Source organism: Chlamydotis macqueenii, chromosome 3 (genome assembly GCF_036417535.1).
Source record: "Chlamydotis macqueenii isolate bChlMac1 chromosome 3, bChlMac1.mat, whole genome shotgun sequence".
Lineage (NCBI taxonomy): Eukaryota > Metazoa > Chordata > Aves > Otidiformes > Otididae > Chlamydotis > Chlamydotis macqueenii.
In genome coordinates, this window is record NC_141558.1 from 29,093,528 (window position 1) to 29,110,061 (window position 16,534).

The following is a 16,534-nucleotide window of genomic DNA, read 5'->3' on the forward strand; positions in this document are numbered from 1 at the left end:
GATCAGCCATCGCACACCTTTGTATCCAGGAATGAAACAGCCTCTCTGTTTTTAATTGCAGCATTCTTAAAATAAAAATGTCAAGGTAGCACAATATACTGTTATCCTAACTCAGTAATACAGGTGATTTTATCAGTAAAAGGACTAACTAACTACTGTTTATTCTGTGCTATAAAAGCAAACCCAGTCTTCTACGTCTCTTTCTTATAGGCTACATAATAAAGCTCAAAGACATTATTTAATACCTCACCTGCTTTATTACATGGTGTTTCCTGCAGAAGAAAGCAAATGAGTCAAGCTCAGAAAATAAGCATTGCCATACTGCCTGGGGAGCCCCATAACATTTCCACAGCTGACTTGATTATCAGCAAATTAGCACCAACAGAACAAATGGCAGCAATTCAGGTGTTACTGAAAGAAGCTGTTCCCAGAAAATGCCATAAATGGAGAAGGGAGGAAAAAACCCAAGTATTTGTCACCTATGCGGAAATGGTTATCTTTGAATGAAAAATGACTCCAAGGAGCTGGGAGATTAGCAGCTAAACAGGTTACAAACTTTAGAAACAATCAATTTTGACACCGACATTTTCAATTAGAAAATAAAGGGAAGAAAGCTTGTTCCTTACAAATTCTGAACTTGACATTATTTCATTTTCTGTTACACGTTCTTGTCCAAAATAGTGTTTAGTATCAAATTGCTTCAGTTCTCCTAAAGATTACTATGACATGAAAACTTTCATCCACATTAAAGAAATAGTGATTCAGATGCCTAATACTAGAAATGCTAAAATTTAACAGGTGTGATCTACACAAGGAAACAAAGACATTTGTACTGCTTTTATGAATTGTTTTCACCCGAAATAAAAGGATAAGTTCTTAAAAACTGCTTATTCACACAAGCCTTTATAACAAAATGCTACAGCTATGTCATTTTTAGTAACATCCAAATGAAAAAACTAATTATTTAAACAATACTTAAAACCATTACTCAGTTATTTTAAATGGCTCATAACTGGAGGTGAATGAACGTGAATACAAAATGGAGAAAGTACTACCATATTAACAATTACTTAAAATGTTTCTATCACCAATAACTGCTTTCATAGTAATCTTTCAAAGTAACAGTCGTGGTTTAGCCCCACTCAGCAGCTAAAACACCATGACGTCACTTGCTCACTCGCTCTGCCCCTTATCACCCCCACAGTAGGATGGAGAGGAGAATCAGGAGAAAAAAAAAAAAGCAAAACTTATCAGTTGGTATAAAAACAGCTTAACAGGACAACACAGGAAAAGAAAACAAAACCAAAATATACTTAAGTATATAATTTACTATACAATAGCTCATAGTGGATCTTGACACCTGGCTTCCTCCCACATAGCAAAACCTGCCCCTTAGCACTCTCCTCACTGATATACTGAGCATGATGTCACATGGTGTGGAATGGCCCTTTGGCCAATCTGGGTAAACTATCCCAGCTGTTTGCTAATTAGTAACCTATCCCAGTTGTGTCCCCCACCCGCCAGGTGCCACCAGCACCAGTTCCTCTCCCAGCTCAAGTGAAAATTAGCAAGATAAATGCCCGTAACAGCATCCCATTTTACTCCTGGTTTTGCAGCTTTGTCAAAGGAATTGACCTTTAAGTAATGTACAGCATATACACAGGCAACATATCAAATTAAACAGATTTCCTGTTTTTAACATATGGCATTTAAATATTCTTTTTATTGAACAATTTATAAAACTTTTACAGAATACTAAAAATTTTGGAGACTTTCAAAATGTTAATCTTATAATTAACAGTCAGGGACATACTTTCTTTGCACATGCAAGACAGTGATATTCCAAACCTATCACTGTGAACTTTACAGTAATAGACAACCATCTGCCTTCATGCTGAAGCAGAAGCATTACGATTTTTTCCCCTCATGTGCAGGGATTTCACAATAAATCAGATACAACAGCTTAGCTAATAAATAATTTTTTCATGGAGGAAAGAATGAAACATTTGATATTCAAGTCAAAAAGCTTATTTACCCAGAAAGGAAAAAGAACAAAAGGTAGCTCAGAGTACACTATCTCCCCTTCACTGTATTCCCTAGCTACACAATCCTCTCTTTCTATTGTACGACCTAGCACTCACTGCTCAGTAATAAAGATTAAATTTACACTGGCAGCAAATGTATGCTACATTCAAAGTAAGAGTTTTAAAAATAAAGCTTGTAGCAACTTCTTATTTTCAGATAACTCTGGTAAATTCTATTTTAAAAAAAAAAGGAAAATACTGAAAGCAGTATTAAATGGAACTGAGGCCTCAAATGGTTGCACCATATATGCTTTAGACTAAATCCTCACTTTGTATACTTTGGCATATATCTATACATATATATACTTTGTCAGTGTAGATATCTTCAGTTTGACTTCACCAAATACACTCGTTGGTATCTGTAATTTTCTGTTTCTTTAGAAAAATGGATATACATTTCCACTTTTCAAAATTGTCATCTAAGGACATTTCATATTTCAGGGGCATCTGATTGTTTAGAGTTAATACACTATGTATATAAATAAACTGGCATAGCCCTATGTATCCATAATGACACTTATGACTTGAACATATTTCTTTTCAGAGCAGAACAAGCTGCTGGAGTTTATTAGTTAAGGAGCAATCAAATAGGAAAATGCAGTATTGCATATAATAACACACTATCAAGTTGAATCACATAACTGAGATAATGACATTCACTTGCTTTCACTCCAGAAGATGGTTTTATATGCTGTCAGAAATACACAGTTGTTACTAAGAAACTAAGTGGTGTATCTTAACCCAGATATGAAATAGGCAAATGCACACATTCTAATGAAGCTAAGATGCCTACGAGGGTTTATACATAAGACCCTGTGGCATGCCGTGTTGACTGTTACTATGCCACTTGAGGGTATGATATATTTTCTTGCTGAAATTTATTTAATGGTAGGTACAAGACAGATCACCAAGATGATTAATAAGTAGATATTACTGAAATGCTACAGTATATGCTACAGTAAGATTTAAAAAGATCACAGCTATCTTCAAGGAGCCAAGAGACAATTTCCTTGACTGGAACAAAGTTTCTCGTTTGCATACATGATAATTTATAGTAAATAAACATAAAATGATTACAGATGCCCTTATGTCCTGTAATTACAAGTTCTCTCCAGACTTCTTGAAGAACTGGTCCCTAAATATCAAAAGTTTATAATGATAGTCCAGTTGGGCAATTTCTGGTCTCATTACAAGAAATTATCCATCTTGTTAAAACTTTAGGATTAAATAAAATCACATTATGCTTCAGTTACTTTTCAGCCACTAAATACAGGATACATCAAATCTGATCCTGATCTGTATAAACATGCAATGTGACAGCACATGCCCTGGGTTTTAGCTGCCCCAGTGAGCTGCCAATGAGCCCGTCACATACCGCAGCTCTGGCTGACCCAGAAAAACTAGGCACAAAGCGGGAAGCTGTTCCCTCTATTGACAGTGGGGTTGTAGAGGGTAAAAGCAGAGCTCTGTGAAAAGTGGAACTCTTTAATTCCTCTTGTCCACACAAAGGGATAAAAGAGAAGAAATTTTCTTCTTCCAGAGCTAGAACTATTAAAAGACATCCTATGCAGAAAAATAGCTCACTGTTAAAATCCCATTATCGAGCATGCCTCCAAGGTACAGCAACTCAAATGGCATCTCTTCCAATTTTAGAAAAAAAGAAAAGATATCTCATGGAAGCTAGACATTCAACCATTAAAAGAATGGTATGATTATACAGCTGAGGTTACATTCTCAAAAGGAGCTACTTGTTTCAGGGTTTTTTTTAAAGTTTGTATTCTGATTTTACTGAATGGAATAGTTACCAGTGTGTTTAACGTCCTAATCATCAGAGATTTGTTACAACTGCGACTTATTGTAATAGTCCTCTGCTTTTAATTTGCTCTTCACGTAGTCATAATTTAATCATATTTTGATACATGATTTTTGAAACAAAGTCACAAAAAGAGAGAGAAAGGAACCACTTCTTTTACAAAGTTAAGATAAATATGTGAAATTCTCTTAGAAATGTAGTTGGAAGACAGTTAACTCATCCGATTTTATGAACTTAGCAGGCCTGTGCTGGTTAAGCTTCAAAGGAGAAAATAGCTTAGGATGATGTAGTTTTGAATGAGCAACTCAAAACCAGCTGTTTCAGTCAACGGACTGGAAGGTACCAAAGTCTGTGGCACAGGGAGGTAAGTACTCAGTTCAGATAATAACATTCAAACATAGATTATGTCACTTTTCATTAAAACTCCCAAACTGTACAAGACTCCTGGAGACTGACAGATCAACTGGAAGGTAAGACTAGATCAGCAAATGGCAGCAATCAGACAGTGGTAGAAGGCACCAGTGGAGTCCAGACCAGGTGCCAACAGAGTGGTTGTGCATATACATCGATATGGTCTATTGCCACAGGATGTCTGTCAAACTCCTGCTTTAATTAAACATTGCTTACTCCTGACATTTCCCTTGGGAGAAGCCAAAACCTGCTCCCGTCCAAAATACCGCAGATGATGCTGATACAAAGGATGCCAGAGGCATTCTTTGGAACATAAAAGGGAATTCTGGCACATAAAACATATCTAAATAAATAAAACACTTCATTTAAATATTGCAAATACTTCACTAAAACACACACTGAATAGTAACTAAATCTGTTATCTTTGAAGGAAATACACTCTTTTGGTTCAACTATTTTATTGCAGTTTGCACAGCTGCCATGTATTGAGAGCAAGTGCAAACAGTATGCTCAGATACCAAATGCATAGAAGATATTCACATAATTCAATTTTAACACTGACAGTTTGAAAAAATATGATTTATTAGAAACTTGAGAAAGGATGAAAGGTAAAATATTTTCTGATATCTAACCAACACACAACAACTTTTTTATAGCACATAGTCATTGACTGCTTTCACATATAGTGAGTGTAATGACTTACTTTCAGCCAGTTATATGAGGTGGTATTAGCTCAGATATATGTGCAGTCTGGCAAGGGCATTTGTAACTCTAGTTGTCTGTATTTCATACCAGAAAGTTCATTAGGAGGATGTTACAGGTATACAACCATAATCTACACTATTTTTTTTGTCCTTTTCCATACACCAGTGTGGTGAGTTGACCCTCGCTGGAACCCAGGTGCCCACCAAAGCCATTCTATCATTCCCCCTCCTCAGCTGGACAGGGGAGAGAAAATATAATGAAAGGCTCATGGGTCAAGATACGGACAGGGAGAGGTCACTCAACAATTAACATCATAGGCAAAACAGACTTGACCTGGGGAAATTATTTTAATTTATCACCAATCAAATCAGACTATGATAATGAGAAACAAAATGAAAACTCAAAAACACCTTCCCCTCACCCCTCCCTTCTTCCCAGGCTCAAGTTTACTCCTGAATTCCCTACCTCCTCCCACCCAGTGGCTCAAGGGGACGGGGAATGGGCGTTGTGGTCAGTTCATGACATGTTATTTGTGCTGCTCACTCTTCTTCAACGGGAGGACAACAATTAAAAATCCAGAAACTCTAACAGTCATTGATCAGTTTGTCTTATAGCCTTAGGTTTTTTTTTTACAAAGAAACAAAAATTGGTCAAATAATTGTTTTTATTCAAATTCTAATTAAATTATGTTCATTGACTAATCTGTGTTTTATGAACAACAGTAGCATGATAGAAGTATAAATGAGCTACAGAGTAAAAAAAAGCCTTTTTCAACAAAGGACAAGGCACAGTAGCAAAAAAAAGAACAAGCTGTAGAAGTGGAAAACACATAATATTTTGAGGAAAACTTCTCCTTATTTTCCTAAGTTAACTTTCTTCTGTCCCAGAAATACTATATTGCATGACATACATTAACACTGGGCACAACAAACTGCACAAATAACACAGTTTTTTTTCATTAATTCAAGCTTGCAACTCTTACCAGTGTGCCTGACTGATATGACCCGTTTTGTGCTGCAAATAAGTATTATTCTAAATACCTCAATGAATCTATTCCTGATTTACCAACATTAACTGGGATTTAAACCAGAGGAACATGATGATCATTACCTCTTCCCATTTTCCTGCTCCAAAGAAGCATAAGACTTGCATTTCACAACTAATAGAGGAAGAACGAACCACTACTACCTTTTTCACAGAACCGACCAGTGAAGTGTAGTGGGCAGTCACACTGAAACGAGGTGGCCCCAGTAGACAGAGAGAGAGGATGACAAGTCCCTCCATTATGGCACAGTCCTTCCTGGCATACAGATGGCAATTTGGGGGAAATCTGAGAGGTCACAACAGGCTCAGGCAACTCAGGCACATCAGAAGAAACCGTAGGGAATGCTGTTGGCGGATGTGTGGATACAGGAAATCTGAAAGGAGAGAAACAACATAGCAAAACAAAAAAAAATCATGAGACCTAATTTTGTCATTACACTTCAGCTTCATTTACAGTAGGGTTTTTTGTTTAGAAATTCAGATTATATTTAAGAAAACATGAGTACATTAGTAATTCCAAATTCAAATCCTCATCCTGAAATCTAGCAAAAAAATAATGAAGGTGTTTTTCCCTCTGAGGGAGCAAGAAATAACGTCCATGCGTGTGGCACAGTTTGTACATGCTCTCATAGTTCCTTTTTGGTGGATTTCAACAATGGAGTGATAAATAAATATAGGCTTGTATTGTTAAATATTTTATTGCCGGAAGTTACCAAATCTTGTAAGGCTGTTCTAGGAGACACGACTTCCATACAAGTACAGAAGGAAAACTGCTGTAGTATAGAAAGAGTATCTTTTAATTCATAGAAATAACTGGGGGAGAGAGGAGATGAAAAGGGAGATGGTTTTATTTTCATTTTTCCCCATAAATTTTATTGTTTAAAATTACATTATCACTCTCTTCTCAATGTTTGAGCTTTCACATTAACTATTAGACTGATATGTTAATCAGTTGCCTTCTTTTTAATTATTTCCTATTTCAAAGTTGCCGGACATTAGTTCACAATACCACCTGTTTATCCTAATTATCAACTCTGTTTATTATTGCTTTTTGTTTTATCCAGAGAGCCAAACTTGTGACTCACTAAAACCATACAAATTTAAGGCTACCTATTTACCAATCAGAACAACTTATGTGCATTATTTGCTATAAAGCAAAAAGAATCAAAAGTCACAAGGAGATTCATGACTATTTAATAAGCTTGCACAATTCAAAACACAGTTTTCACTAAATTTTGCATGAGACAGACATTCTTCCTTCATTTTAAGTTCAAGAGTTTCTACTTTTTTTTTTTTCCAGCAAGCAACTTCTAATTCTGAAATTTGGCAACAGTAATCTCATAAAATACCTTACTATTTTTACTTCACTGGTGATTTTAAACTTTCTGAATATCGCTCTTATTTCTAAATGTTGTGTAAAAGAAATGACATTAGAGAAAGTGAGACTATATTGAACTGAAATGTCACTAACATTTTGGCCAAAACAGAGCATAGAAATTAAATAATTCACACAATGGTTTACAGGCATCACACACAGTGAAAGTCAACATTTTTTTTTGGCAACGTGTTAAATATCAACAGCCAAATTCATACTTATTTTGGTGAAAATGATGGTATAAATCTGCTTTACAAAAAATAAAATTTAAAAAGTCATATATTGGCCCCTGCTGCATCCTCCCCTCTCTCCTTGTCACCTGCTCTTGCATCAGCTAAAACTTCTGTTTCACCATATTGTAGAGGTTGGAGTATGTCTTAAAAACAAGCATTTGAAAGGGGTGATGCATCATGAAAATAGAGTGTGTCTGCAGAAGCAAGATAGATGGGGAGATAGGGGCATGATGAGACACTTTCAGTGTGACTTTTCATTCACCACTCCAGGCATCTCTCTTCTTAAATCTAGCTTCCAAATTTTTTACATAACCCATTTATTCATGGCAACCTGAAAACTAATTTTAACAGTTTACTTTTTGGAATCCAAATTTTAGAAAGAACTAAAAAACTTCATAATATTCTGAAAGAAAACAATATAACATGTCCCAAATAACTGTGTTGTGTGTAAAGCTCACTGTTGAAAAATCAGTACTCTGAATTATCAATACAGCATCTGTACAAAGAAAATTATACATGCTGAGAGACAATTAGATGGAAAAGAAGCTGGCTAGAGGAAGGACAAAATAATTCAGGACACAGTAAATATCTAAGGGGACCCAGAGAAAGGCATAGTCACTGACAAAGGAGTGGAACCTGGGAAAGAGCAAATGGGACACAGGGCTTAGATGACAGCAAAGAGGAGATCTGCAGAGCAGTAACGGTAAGGGAAGTGTTAAAAGGGCATGCTGAAGCAAGGATGCAGACTGTGTCCAAAACATAAGAGAGCCAAAACACACACACTATGGTAGTTAGAAATGAGGATACATGGATTTCAAGGCAGTTAAAAGCCATCCACTTTATATGAGAGGAAAGCATCCAAAATTATGGCAGACAACAAGAAGGCTGAAAACAAATCCCTAAAAGATTTTGGAGGCTGAGGACTTGCTGATAAGAGGCTTGGAATTTTAAGAAAATAAGTGACTTCCTGTTTATTTCTAATTACATGGATAGAATAACAACATTTCCATTTATATGAACAGAATTACAATGAAGAAATTGCTGGGTTTATAACCATCTTTTTCTCCTAAGGGAAGTAACTAACATGATCTTCATATGGGCTATTCCATTCAGAGCAGCATTAAGAGTGCCCTGACGTGTGTATTATATTCTACCAGGCTGGCACAGCAAATGAAAAATGCTTAGTCATCTACTGCTGAGATTCTAATCACCAATTAAAAAAAATATTAAGATCTTAATGTTCTCCCAGAACATAAACTAAATGTTTGAGCAACTCTGAACTAATAGTAGGCTGACAAAAAGAATCAGACATTTACAGGATAAATGTATTGGGAGCTATTACTGGGATTTGGGACTGATGTTTCTGTTCCTTCTGAAAAAAAAAAAACCAACCAAACAACAAAAATGAAACAAAACTTAGAAAAGAATCAAGGCATGAACTAAGCTGTCACTAGTAGCTATTACAAAGACCATTCCTCTAATGACAGATAATCCTACAGATGACCATTGCAAAATTTATTCCTCTGAATCTCATCACAGCTACCATTAGGGGTAAAATACTGAACGAGAGGGCTATCTGCCTAACTGGTAAATCGTGCATTCTTGTGTCCACTGGAAGCACTAATTTCCAGCCGTGGAAGTTTCACATCCCCTTTCTGGCAGGAAGCTACTGTTTTTCTTTAAAATACAATGACAGGATTGTGCTTCAAATTAAATTTTATGAGCACAAGTAATGCAGCCTCACTTCATTTTTTGGTTGACATTCTAATCCACGAAGAAGGAAAAAATGCTCCTTGGCAGGTTGATTTCTCCCTGGTTCATTTGCTAGACCTTTGCAGGGTGCCAGTCTTTGCAGTGTTCTTCTGGGTGTTCTGCTTGTAGATGGTGCCTGATGGCCTACATGGCAGCACCACTTCCAGGCACCCTGCGGCTTGCTGCCTTCCTGCAAAAGCAGAGAGGAGTTTGCCTGGGCTGGTGAGTGGGCAAACGTCTGCAGCTGCACTCACAAGCCATTAGAGCTGCTGCTGTGAATAAGCAATGACCTCAACTCAACACAGTTTAACTAAAACATCTATTTGAATAAAGAGCAGGGAAGCGTTTCAAGTAATTTAGTAATTGAGGTGTTAGAAGTTTTGACAAAGGGTAACAACAATAAATCAGGCAAAACTTGATTCACTGATACTACAGAACAAGGCCACAATTTTATAGGTTTTTTTTTTCTTTTCAGTTTCCCAGCCTGTCACTGTCTCTCAGGTCAATAATGCAGACAAAGATTTTCTAACTTGTGCAAGCATCAACACATTGTTTTTAATCTTAAAATGAGCTCAAACGGCTGAGTTTTAGAGGCCTGTAACCTTGTGCTGCATAGCTGAGTGCATCTGAAATGCCTGTCTAAATACAGATGTTAGTGCAATTTGAAGTCTTGTTTATTTTATATTACACTCTTTGACACTCAAGGAGATGTATGATCAACTGTCTGAGAGATTTGGGGCTGTTCAGTTTGGAGAAGAGAAGGCTGTGGGGAGACCTTATAGCAGCCTTCCAATACCGAAAGGGGGCCTACAGGAAAGACGAGGAGAAACTCTTTAGCCGGGCCTGTTGTGATAGGATGAGGAGTAATGGTTTTAAAATAGAAAGAAGCAGATTCAGACTCACTATAAGGAAATAATTTCTTATAATGAGGATGGCAGAACACTAGAACAGGTTGCCCAGACAGGTGGTTGATGCCTCATCCCTGGAAACATTCAAGCCCAGGTTGGATGGGGCTCTGAGCAACCTGATCTAGTTGGAGATGTCCCTGTTCTTTGTAGGGGGGCTGGACTAGATGATCTTTAAAGGCTCCTTCCAACCCAAACCATTCTATGATTCTATGATTCTGTGAACTAAATGGCAGGGATATAGTGCTTAGGCTTTGTACTCAATATTACGTTGTTAAACCAAAAACGCACATAGCTTAACCAATTGTGCTTCCTGCTCCCCTGTGCTCTCCTTCTCTTTCAAAAAGAGCCTGAAACTATTAGTTTGTGAAGTTAGAAGCATTGTGGATTAAAAAGTTAACAGAATTTCTGGAAAGCCTCAGCTGTGTCCTGACTGGGCAGTGCAGGGGCTCAGCCACCCCAGGGACTCTGAGCTGGCCGTCATTGGTTTAACCCCTGCACCGGGGCCAGCAACTAGAGTCGAAAGAGCTGGGAATATTCAGCCTGGAGAATAGAAAACTCAGGGGGATCCTGTCAATTTATATAAATACCTCAGGTGGAGGGGAGGGGAAAAGATGGAGCCAGACTCTTCTTGCTGGTGGCCAGTGAAAGGACATGGAGCAACAGACACAAACTGAAATACAAGAAATTCCTCCTAAATACAGGAAAAAAACTTTTTTTTTTTTTTTTCATAAGGGTGATCTATTTCTATAATGGACTTCAAACTGAGACCTGCAGAGAGAGCAGACTTGTCCCCAAAGTAATTAATTATCAGGCTGATGGCAGCCATGTCTGCAGAAGCACTCTGACATTTTTCCTGAAGCAGGTTGATGAGACATGCAATGGCATGGGAGTCCCCATGATATGATAACATCTCCACTGCCTATATCTTCTGGTACTTACATATTTAACATTTTATTACTGAAGTAATGGATTTAGTCTTATCTGATATGACTGCGATAAGGAAGTTTGTATTTTTAGCTTGTCAATAAAGTAATTTGTGTTGGGAAGCAACTGCTTTTGCAATTTTTTTTTTTGGTGGAGAAGTGTGTACAAGACCTGTGTCTTAGGTTGTGCCATAATATTATTTCAAGCAAATGTTTTACATTTTGGAGCAAAAAAAAAAGGGTTTTCAAGGGCATCAGCATGCATGGTAGAATATAATGTCAAAACCTTATGAAACTGAAAATGACTACACTTCATGGAAATGTTGGTTTGAACAGGAATAAAAACCTAGTATCTTGCATGTAATTTGGCGAGAATGAACAAAGCCTTTTACAGGCTGTTTATTTCACTGTTCACAACCATGTCAAGAAGAATACTTTAAATGGCATTTCACTGATTTCAATGAATCCACAGAACAGTATATCTGTGCACTTACCCTACTGGAGAAATCACTTACATCACTCAACACAGTAATTGAGAAAACAACTGAAGAGATTACCAGAGAGGGATTATTTTTGCTCAGCAGTTTATAACTGAATCTTATTTCCTCACCAATCCCAGTTTTTGTTTGATTTGGAAGAATCAGGTGTCTGTTTTCCTAACTGAGATGAGTTATGATCAGGCACATCTCTTTAAAAAAATGCAATCTGCAATGTTTGTTCCAGGCTGTAAGCCTAACTTCTCCCTCCTACTAGGCACAACATTTGTTAGCAAAACTCAGTGATACTGTAGTTGCAGACTTCCATTTAAAAATTCGCAGTTGATATAACATCATTTGCAACTGCTTTTGCACACACAGCATCTCATTTAACAGTGCAAACTCTTAGCAATGCAAATAATATATTTGATACACAATGCAGCCGAGGATGTGAAAATGCAATTAACAGATATAATGAAATTTATGAAAGCTTGGTTTACAAATCCAAAGAAAAAAATCACAAACTCCAGGATGCATAGCAATGCCAGATATGGGAAGAAATGTCTGATATAGAAAGAGAGGTGAAAGAGGAAAGAGGAAAAGGAAATACATGTACTAACAGGCATATTCCTGTTCTGTTTGCTTTAAAGCATGCAGATTCCATAGACTTTGTAACATATAAATATGTTAATGTGACACAGAATTTGCAGCAACAATACTTTACATTGAAAGTGTAGTAGCAAAAGCCTTCCTAAACAAGATATTGAAGTGAGTCTTCCTTAGATAAGCCTTCCTTAGATGGTATTTGAAAAAATCCCTTTTAGTCCCTAAGTTCAGGACATGATAAATCATAATTTTGCTAGAACTTAATTTCTGTACCAAATCTAGTTCTCTTTTCACTTGGCTTGCTTGCAGAAGTAAGTGAGCATTGCACCTCTCAATTCTTTACACTGATCTCTACTTTGGGTTGGTTTTGCTGTTTCACAGCCTTCCCCATCCTCTCTTTTAAGCCCCTCACCTTTCTATCATCCAAACATTAAATTAAAAAAAAAAGGAGAGCAATCAAAACGACTGAGCACCGAGTGGACCAATGTGCAAATCTTCTGAACTTCAAGCAAATCTTGAATCTATCTGAACTTCAGCTTTCTGTTTTACATTTAGTCAATAGTCACAGTCTGAAAATCTCTTCCCAGTTTCATCTTAGCTGCTGTTCAGAAAAACAGCACTTGAAATGCCCAGGTATTGCATCTTTTTGTTGATTTATGCAACTACATTTGTTTCTTGACACTAGTGATTTTGAATGGGAAACATGTTTTCATTCCCTCCTTTATCTCAAGAGATCAGAAATTCTTTTTTTTTGTTTTGTATTGTTTTGGGTTTTTTTTAGCATGTCTTTCTGAAAAGCCTCTGCAAGACTGGAGTATAAGCATTCTGTCCTAGTCCAAAATGCCTGAGTAAATTATACTGGGTAAATTGAGTTCCTGTAACAGAGATGCTGTGAGAGCTATCTAAAAAATCACAATTCCAGAATGGAGTCACTACTGTTTACCAAAGCTTCTATCTAGCTTCAAGGCCTAAACACATTATTCTACCTCTGTGATGGCATCCATAATTTAGACTCCAAAATGGAAGATCTACCTGTGGCATATTATTTCACAATGTGTCTGTGATGAAAATAACTTCTAGATTCTGAATATGCAATTGATTTCTTAAGTAATAATTCATCTCAGGCAAGAATTTTGCATTGTAATTCTTGGGACTGTAGTAGCCAAACTTTTGGTCTTTGCCCACAGTGAAGATTCTCCAGATGACTAGAGCCCTGCCTCGCCAAGAAACAAATGAAATGCTTCAAGAGGTATATTAAAAAAAGCAATTGATACAGTGGAAAAATCCAAGTCTGTACTTAGATGAATATTCTGACCCAAGGGATGGAGAACCATATGCAAATACTTTTTCTTTCTCGACTCAACCAATGAATGCGTGTTCCACACAGGACAGAATAGACCAAGGGTCTGATCTAGGGAGTTCTTACAGCACTTTTGGTAGCAGACTAACAAGTTTATAATTCAATCAAGCTGACAAGTTTATAATTCAATCAAGCTGACGACACAACTGAAGTCAACTATTTGATAAACCAGAACAGTGCTTTTACCATTGATCTGAAAGATAAAAAATGTAAAGCTGGTATGTACCACCATTGGATACGTCTTGTACAGTCTCATCTCAATTTCTTCTGGGCATGCCTAGCAGATCTTGCCCTCTGTGACATACACTCATGAGGCATTCTCAGACTCTAAAAGGAGTGAGGGGGACTCTCAAAAGAATCAAGATGATTCCAGAAATGCATGGAAACACACGCTGTGGCAGGCTGGAACTTCAGTGCACCCTGATTACATTACAGATAAGATATAGTTTTGAGAATACATACTTTGTTTTTAGGTGCCTCACATAAGAATAGTTTAGGCAGCTAAATAATTTTCATAGACAGAGTCCTTAATATCTTTTTGCATTTGTTTCCTTATGTGCTGAAAAAAAAGCAGTCCTTGCATGCATAATAGAAGTAGGGGAGGCCTACATTGCTTTGTAAATATTGATTAAGATTGCTAGAGAGAAAGCATTTTGCTATTCAAAGACTGTGTGACTGGAGAGAGATGGGAATAAAAAAGGCATTCTGTATCACATACTATTGAAATTACCATGAGAGTTGGCCTGCAACCAAGATGAGAGAGACATGCAGAAATTATTAGTACAGAAGGAGTTAAAAATGCAGAGTACTGTCATGTATTATCTAGTCTTTCTTCTAGACCTAATTTCTAATTATATCTTAATGCTGGAGAATGGCTGGCATGCATAAACACAAACATCATTTATTCATCAGTAATCTGGCACTTAATTAAAATATTACTGCATTCTTATTGAATGCATAAGGAAGAACGCTGTAAATATGACAGGTCAAAAAACTGCCGTGATATTAACAGAGTGAAAAATATACTACTGCAATCTTCCTAAATACTATTTTATGAGGTAAAAGATAAGGAACTAAAATAATAGACTTTTATGTACAGTTTTTCTCTGAGGAAAAAATTACTTTATAGTCAATAAAGCATGTGACACAGATGAGAGAGTACACAACTCAGTGGATCTGAGTACTGCGTTTACTTAAGAACCAAAAAGATTAGAGCTCTTACCCTGCTTGGTTGTCTCACACACTCCCGCAAGCCTTCACTCCACCCCATGCCCCACTGTGTTCACTAGGTCTCCAATTTCCTTCCAGTGAGGTTGCTACTAGTCTCAGAAACTCAGATGGAAAGTCACACTGATTCACACCACTGTTCATAGCAACTGGCCTTGACTATTACCAGCCATGGCCCCTGTACATCCCCTGGTATTCATCTTTCTCATCTTCAGTACCTTCCTCCACTTTCAGGATCTTTCCTCCAGCCATGATGTTTATGTCCTTTTTTCTGTCCTCCTTCTTTTTGTCCAAGACCACATCTTCTTTTCAGGAGCTCTTATTTTTTCAGCACTCACTTTTGCCTCCAGAATCCCAGGACCCATTTTTCACGGAGAGACATAGTCTCTCTGTGCAGAAGCACAATGTGAGATCAGCCTCCTAAACAATGATTTGATCTTATGTCTCTTTATTAATTGGAAGTTTCAGGATGTACTAATTTTGTTTGGTCTAAACATTATCAAAATTTACAACCACCCCGTCTTGATTGCAGCTATCAAGTAGGAGGTTTCCGTTTGAGAATTTAAAAGTTTCATTTTGGATATATGCATGCATATGTGTGTGTTTGCAGCTATCTGCTACCTGCTATTGCTTACAATTTTTTTTTCCCCTAAATCAGTATCATATTTTAGAGCGCCCTAGCGTATATACCTTTTCCTTCTTTCTCATATTAGCATGAAATGACTATAAGGGTACACTAAACAAAGTTATGTTCTTATTAATGGGATTTTCCTAAAGGACAGTTGTCAAATGCTGGAGTATGGAATATTTTTCTTTCATGCAACTGGAAAACCATTTGAATTTTGGCCACAATGTGTTTTTGGAGTGAGCACTCTCACTTTACTTGAGAGTGAACAAATCGTGTAACAATGACAATGACAGCAGCAACAAGAACAATCAATAACAAAGTAATGAACGTGTCCAACACTTATGACCTCATGTTCAATTCTTTTCAATTTCAAATTCTCCAGGACATCAAAATGCCATCTAAAATAGCCTTTTCCCTCCTAAATATTTGAAGAAATTTCATCTGCCAATAAAACTCTTAGGACAGAATTCACTTTGTCAAACATTATCTGCCTAAGAGTTTGGAAAATTGCCTGAGCTGATTACATTGGTTCTCCCTGCAGACAATCTGTATGCAGAAAGAAGCATCTCCCGTTCACTGCATTGTAAAATAGGTGAACACCTTTCTCCATTGGCTACAGATGGAATTGAACAAGTTAACTCTGACGAGTGAGGACAAATTCCTACTTCAATTCACAATGTCACACTTAGTCATGCATGTTTTCATTATGTAACTGAAAAATATCCCAAACCATTTTTAGGTATTAAAAGCATTTGTCAAAAACATTCCTTATGAATTGCATACCTTTTACAGCAAAGGACAGAGCTTACTTTACCCTGTTACAATGTGAAGTGACCTTTCCAAACCTTTAAGCAATTTAAGTTTGCAATGAAGAGACTGATAGGACTTTAACATTGGCAAGAGAATGTGACTTTGGTTTAGCAAAATATTAAAACATGGAGAGATAGTAACAGGCAGCATTACTGAGACTGAGATTTATTATTATTAGT

The 16,534-nt window shown here is 36.9% G+C and overlaps 1 protein-coding gene across 1 annotated transcript in view; it reads right to left on the bottom strand.

Moving 5' to 3' along the window:
* Nucleotides 1-16,534, bottom strand: part of EYS (EGF-like photoreceptor maintenance factor) — an 827,426-nt gene that overhangs the window by 214,183 nt on the left and 596,709 nt on the right. The window contains exon 36 of the mRNA XM_086745378.1: nt 6,202-6,431. Coding sequence (XP_086601504.1) covers nt 6,202-6,431 — 230 coding nt within the window. The remainder of the gene's footprint in view (nt 1-6,201; nt 6,432-16,534) is intronic.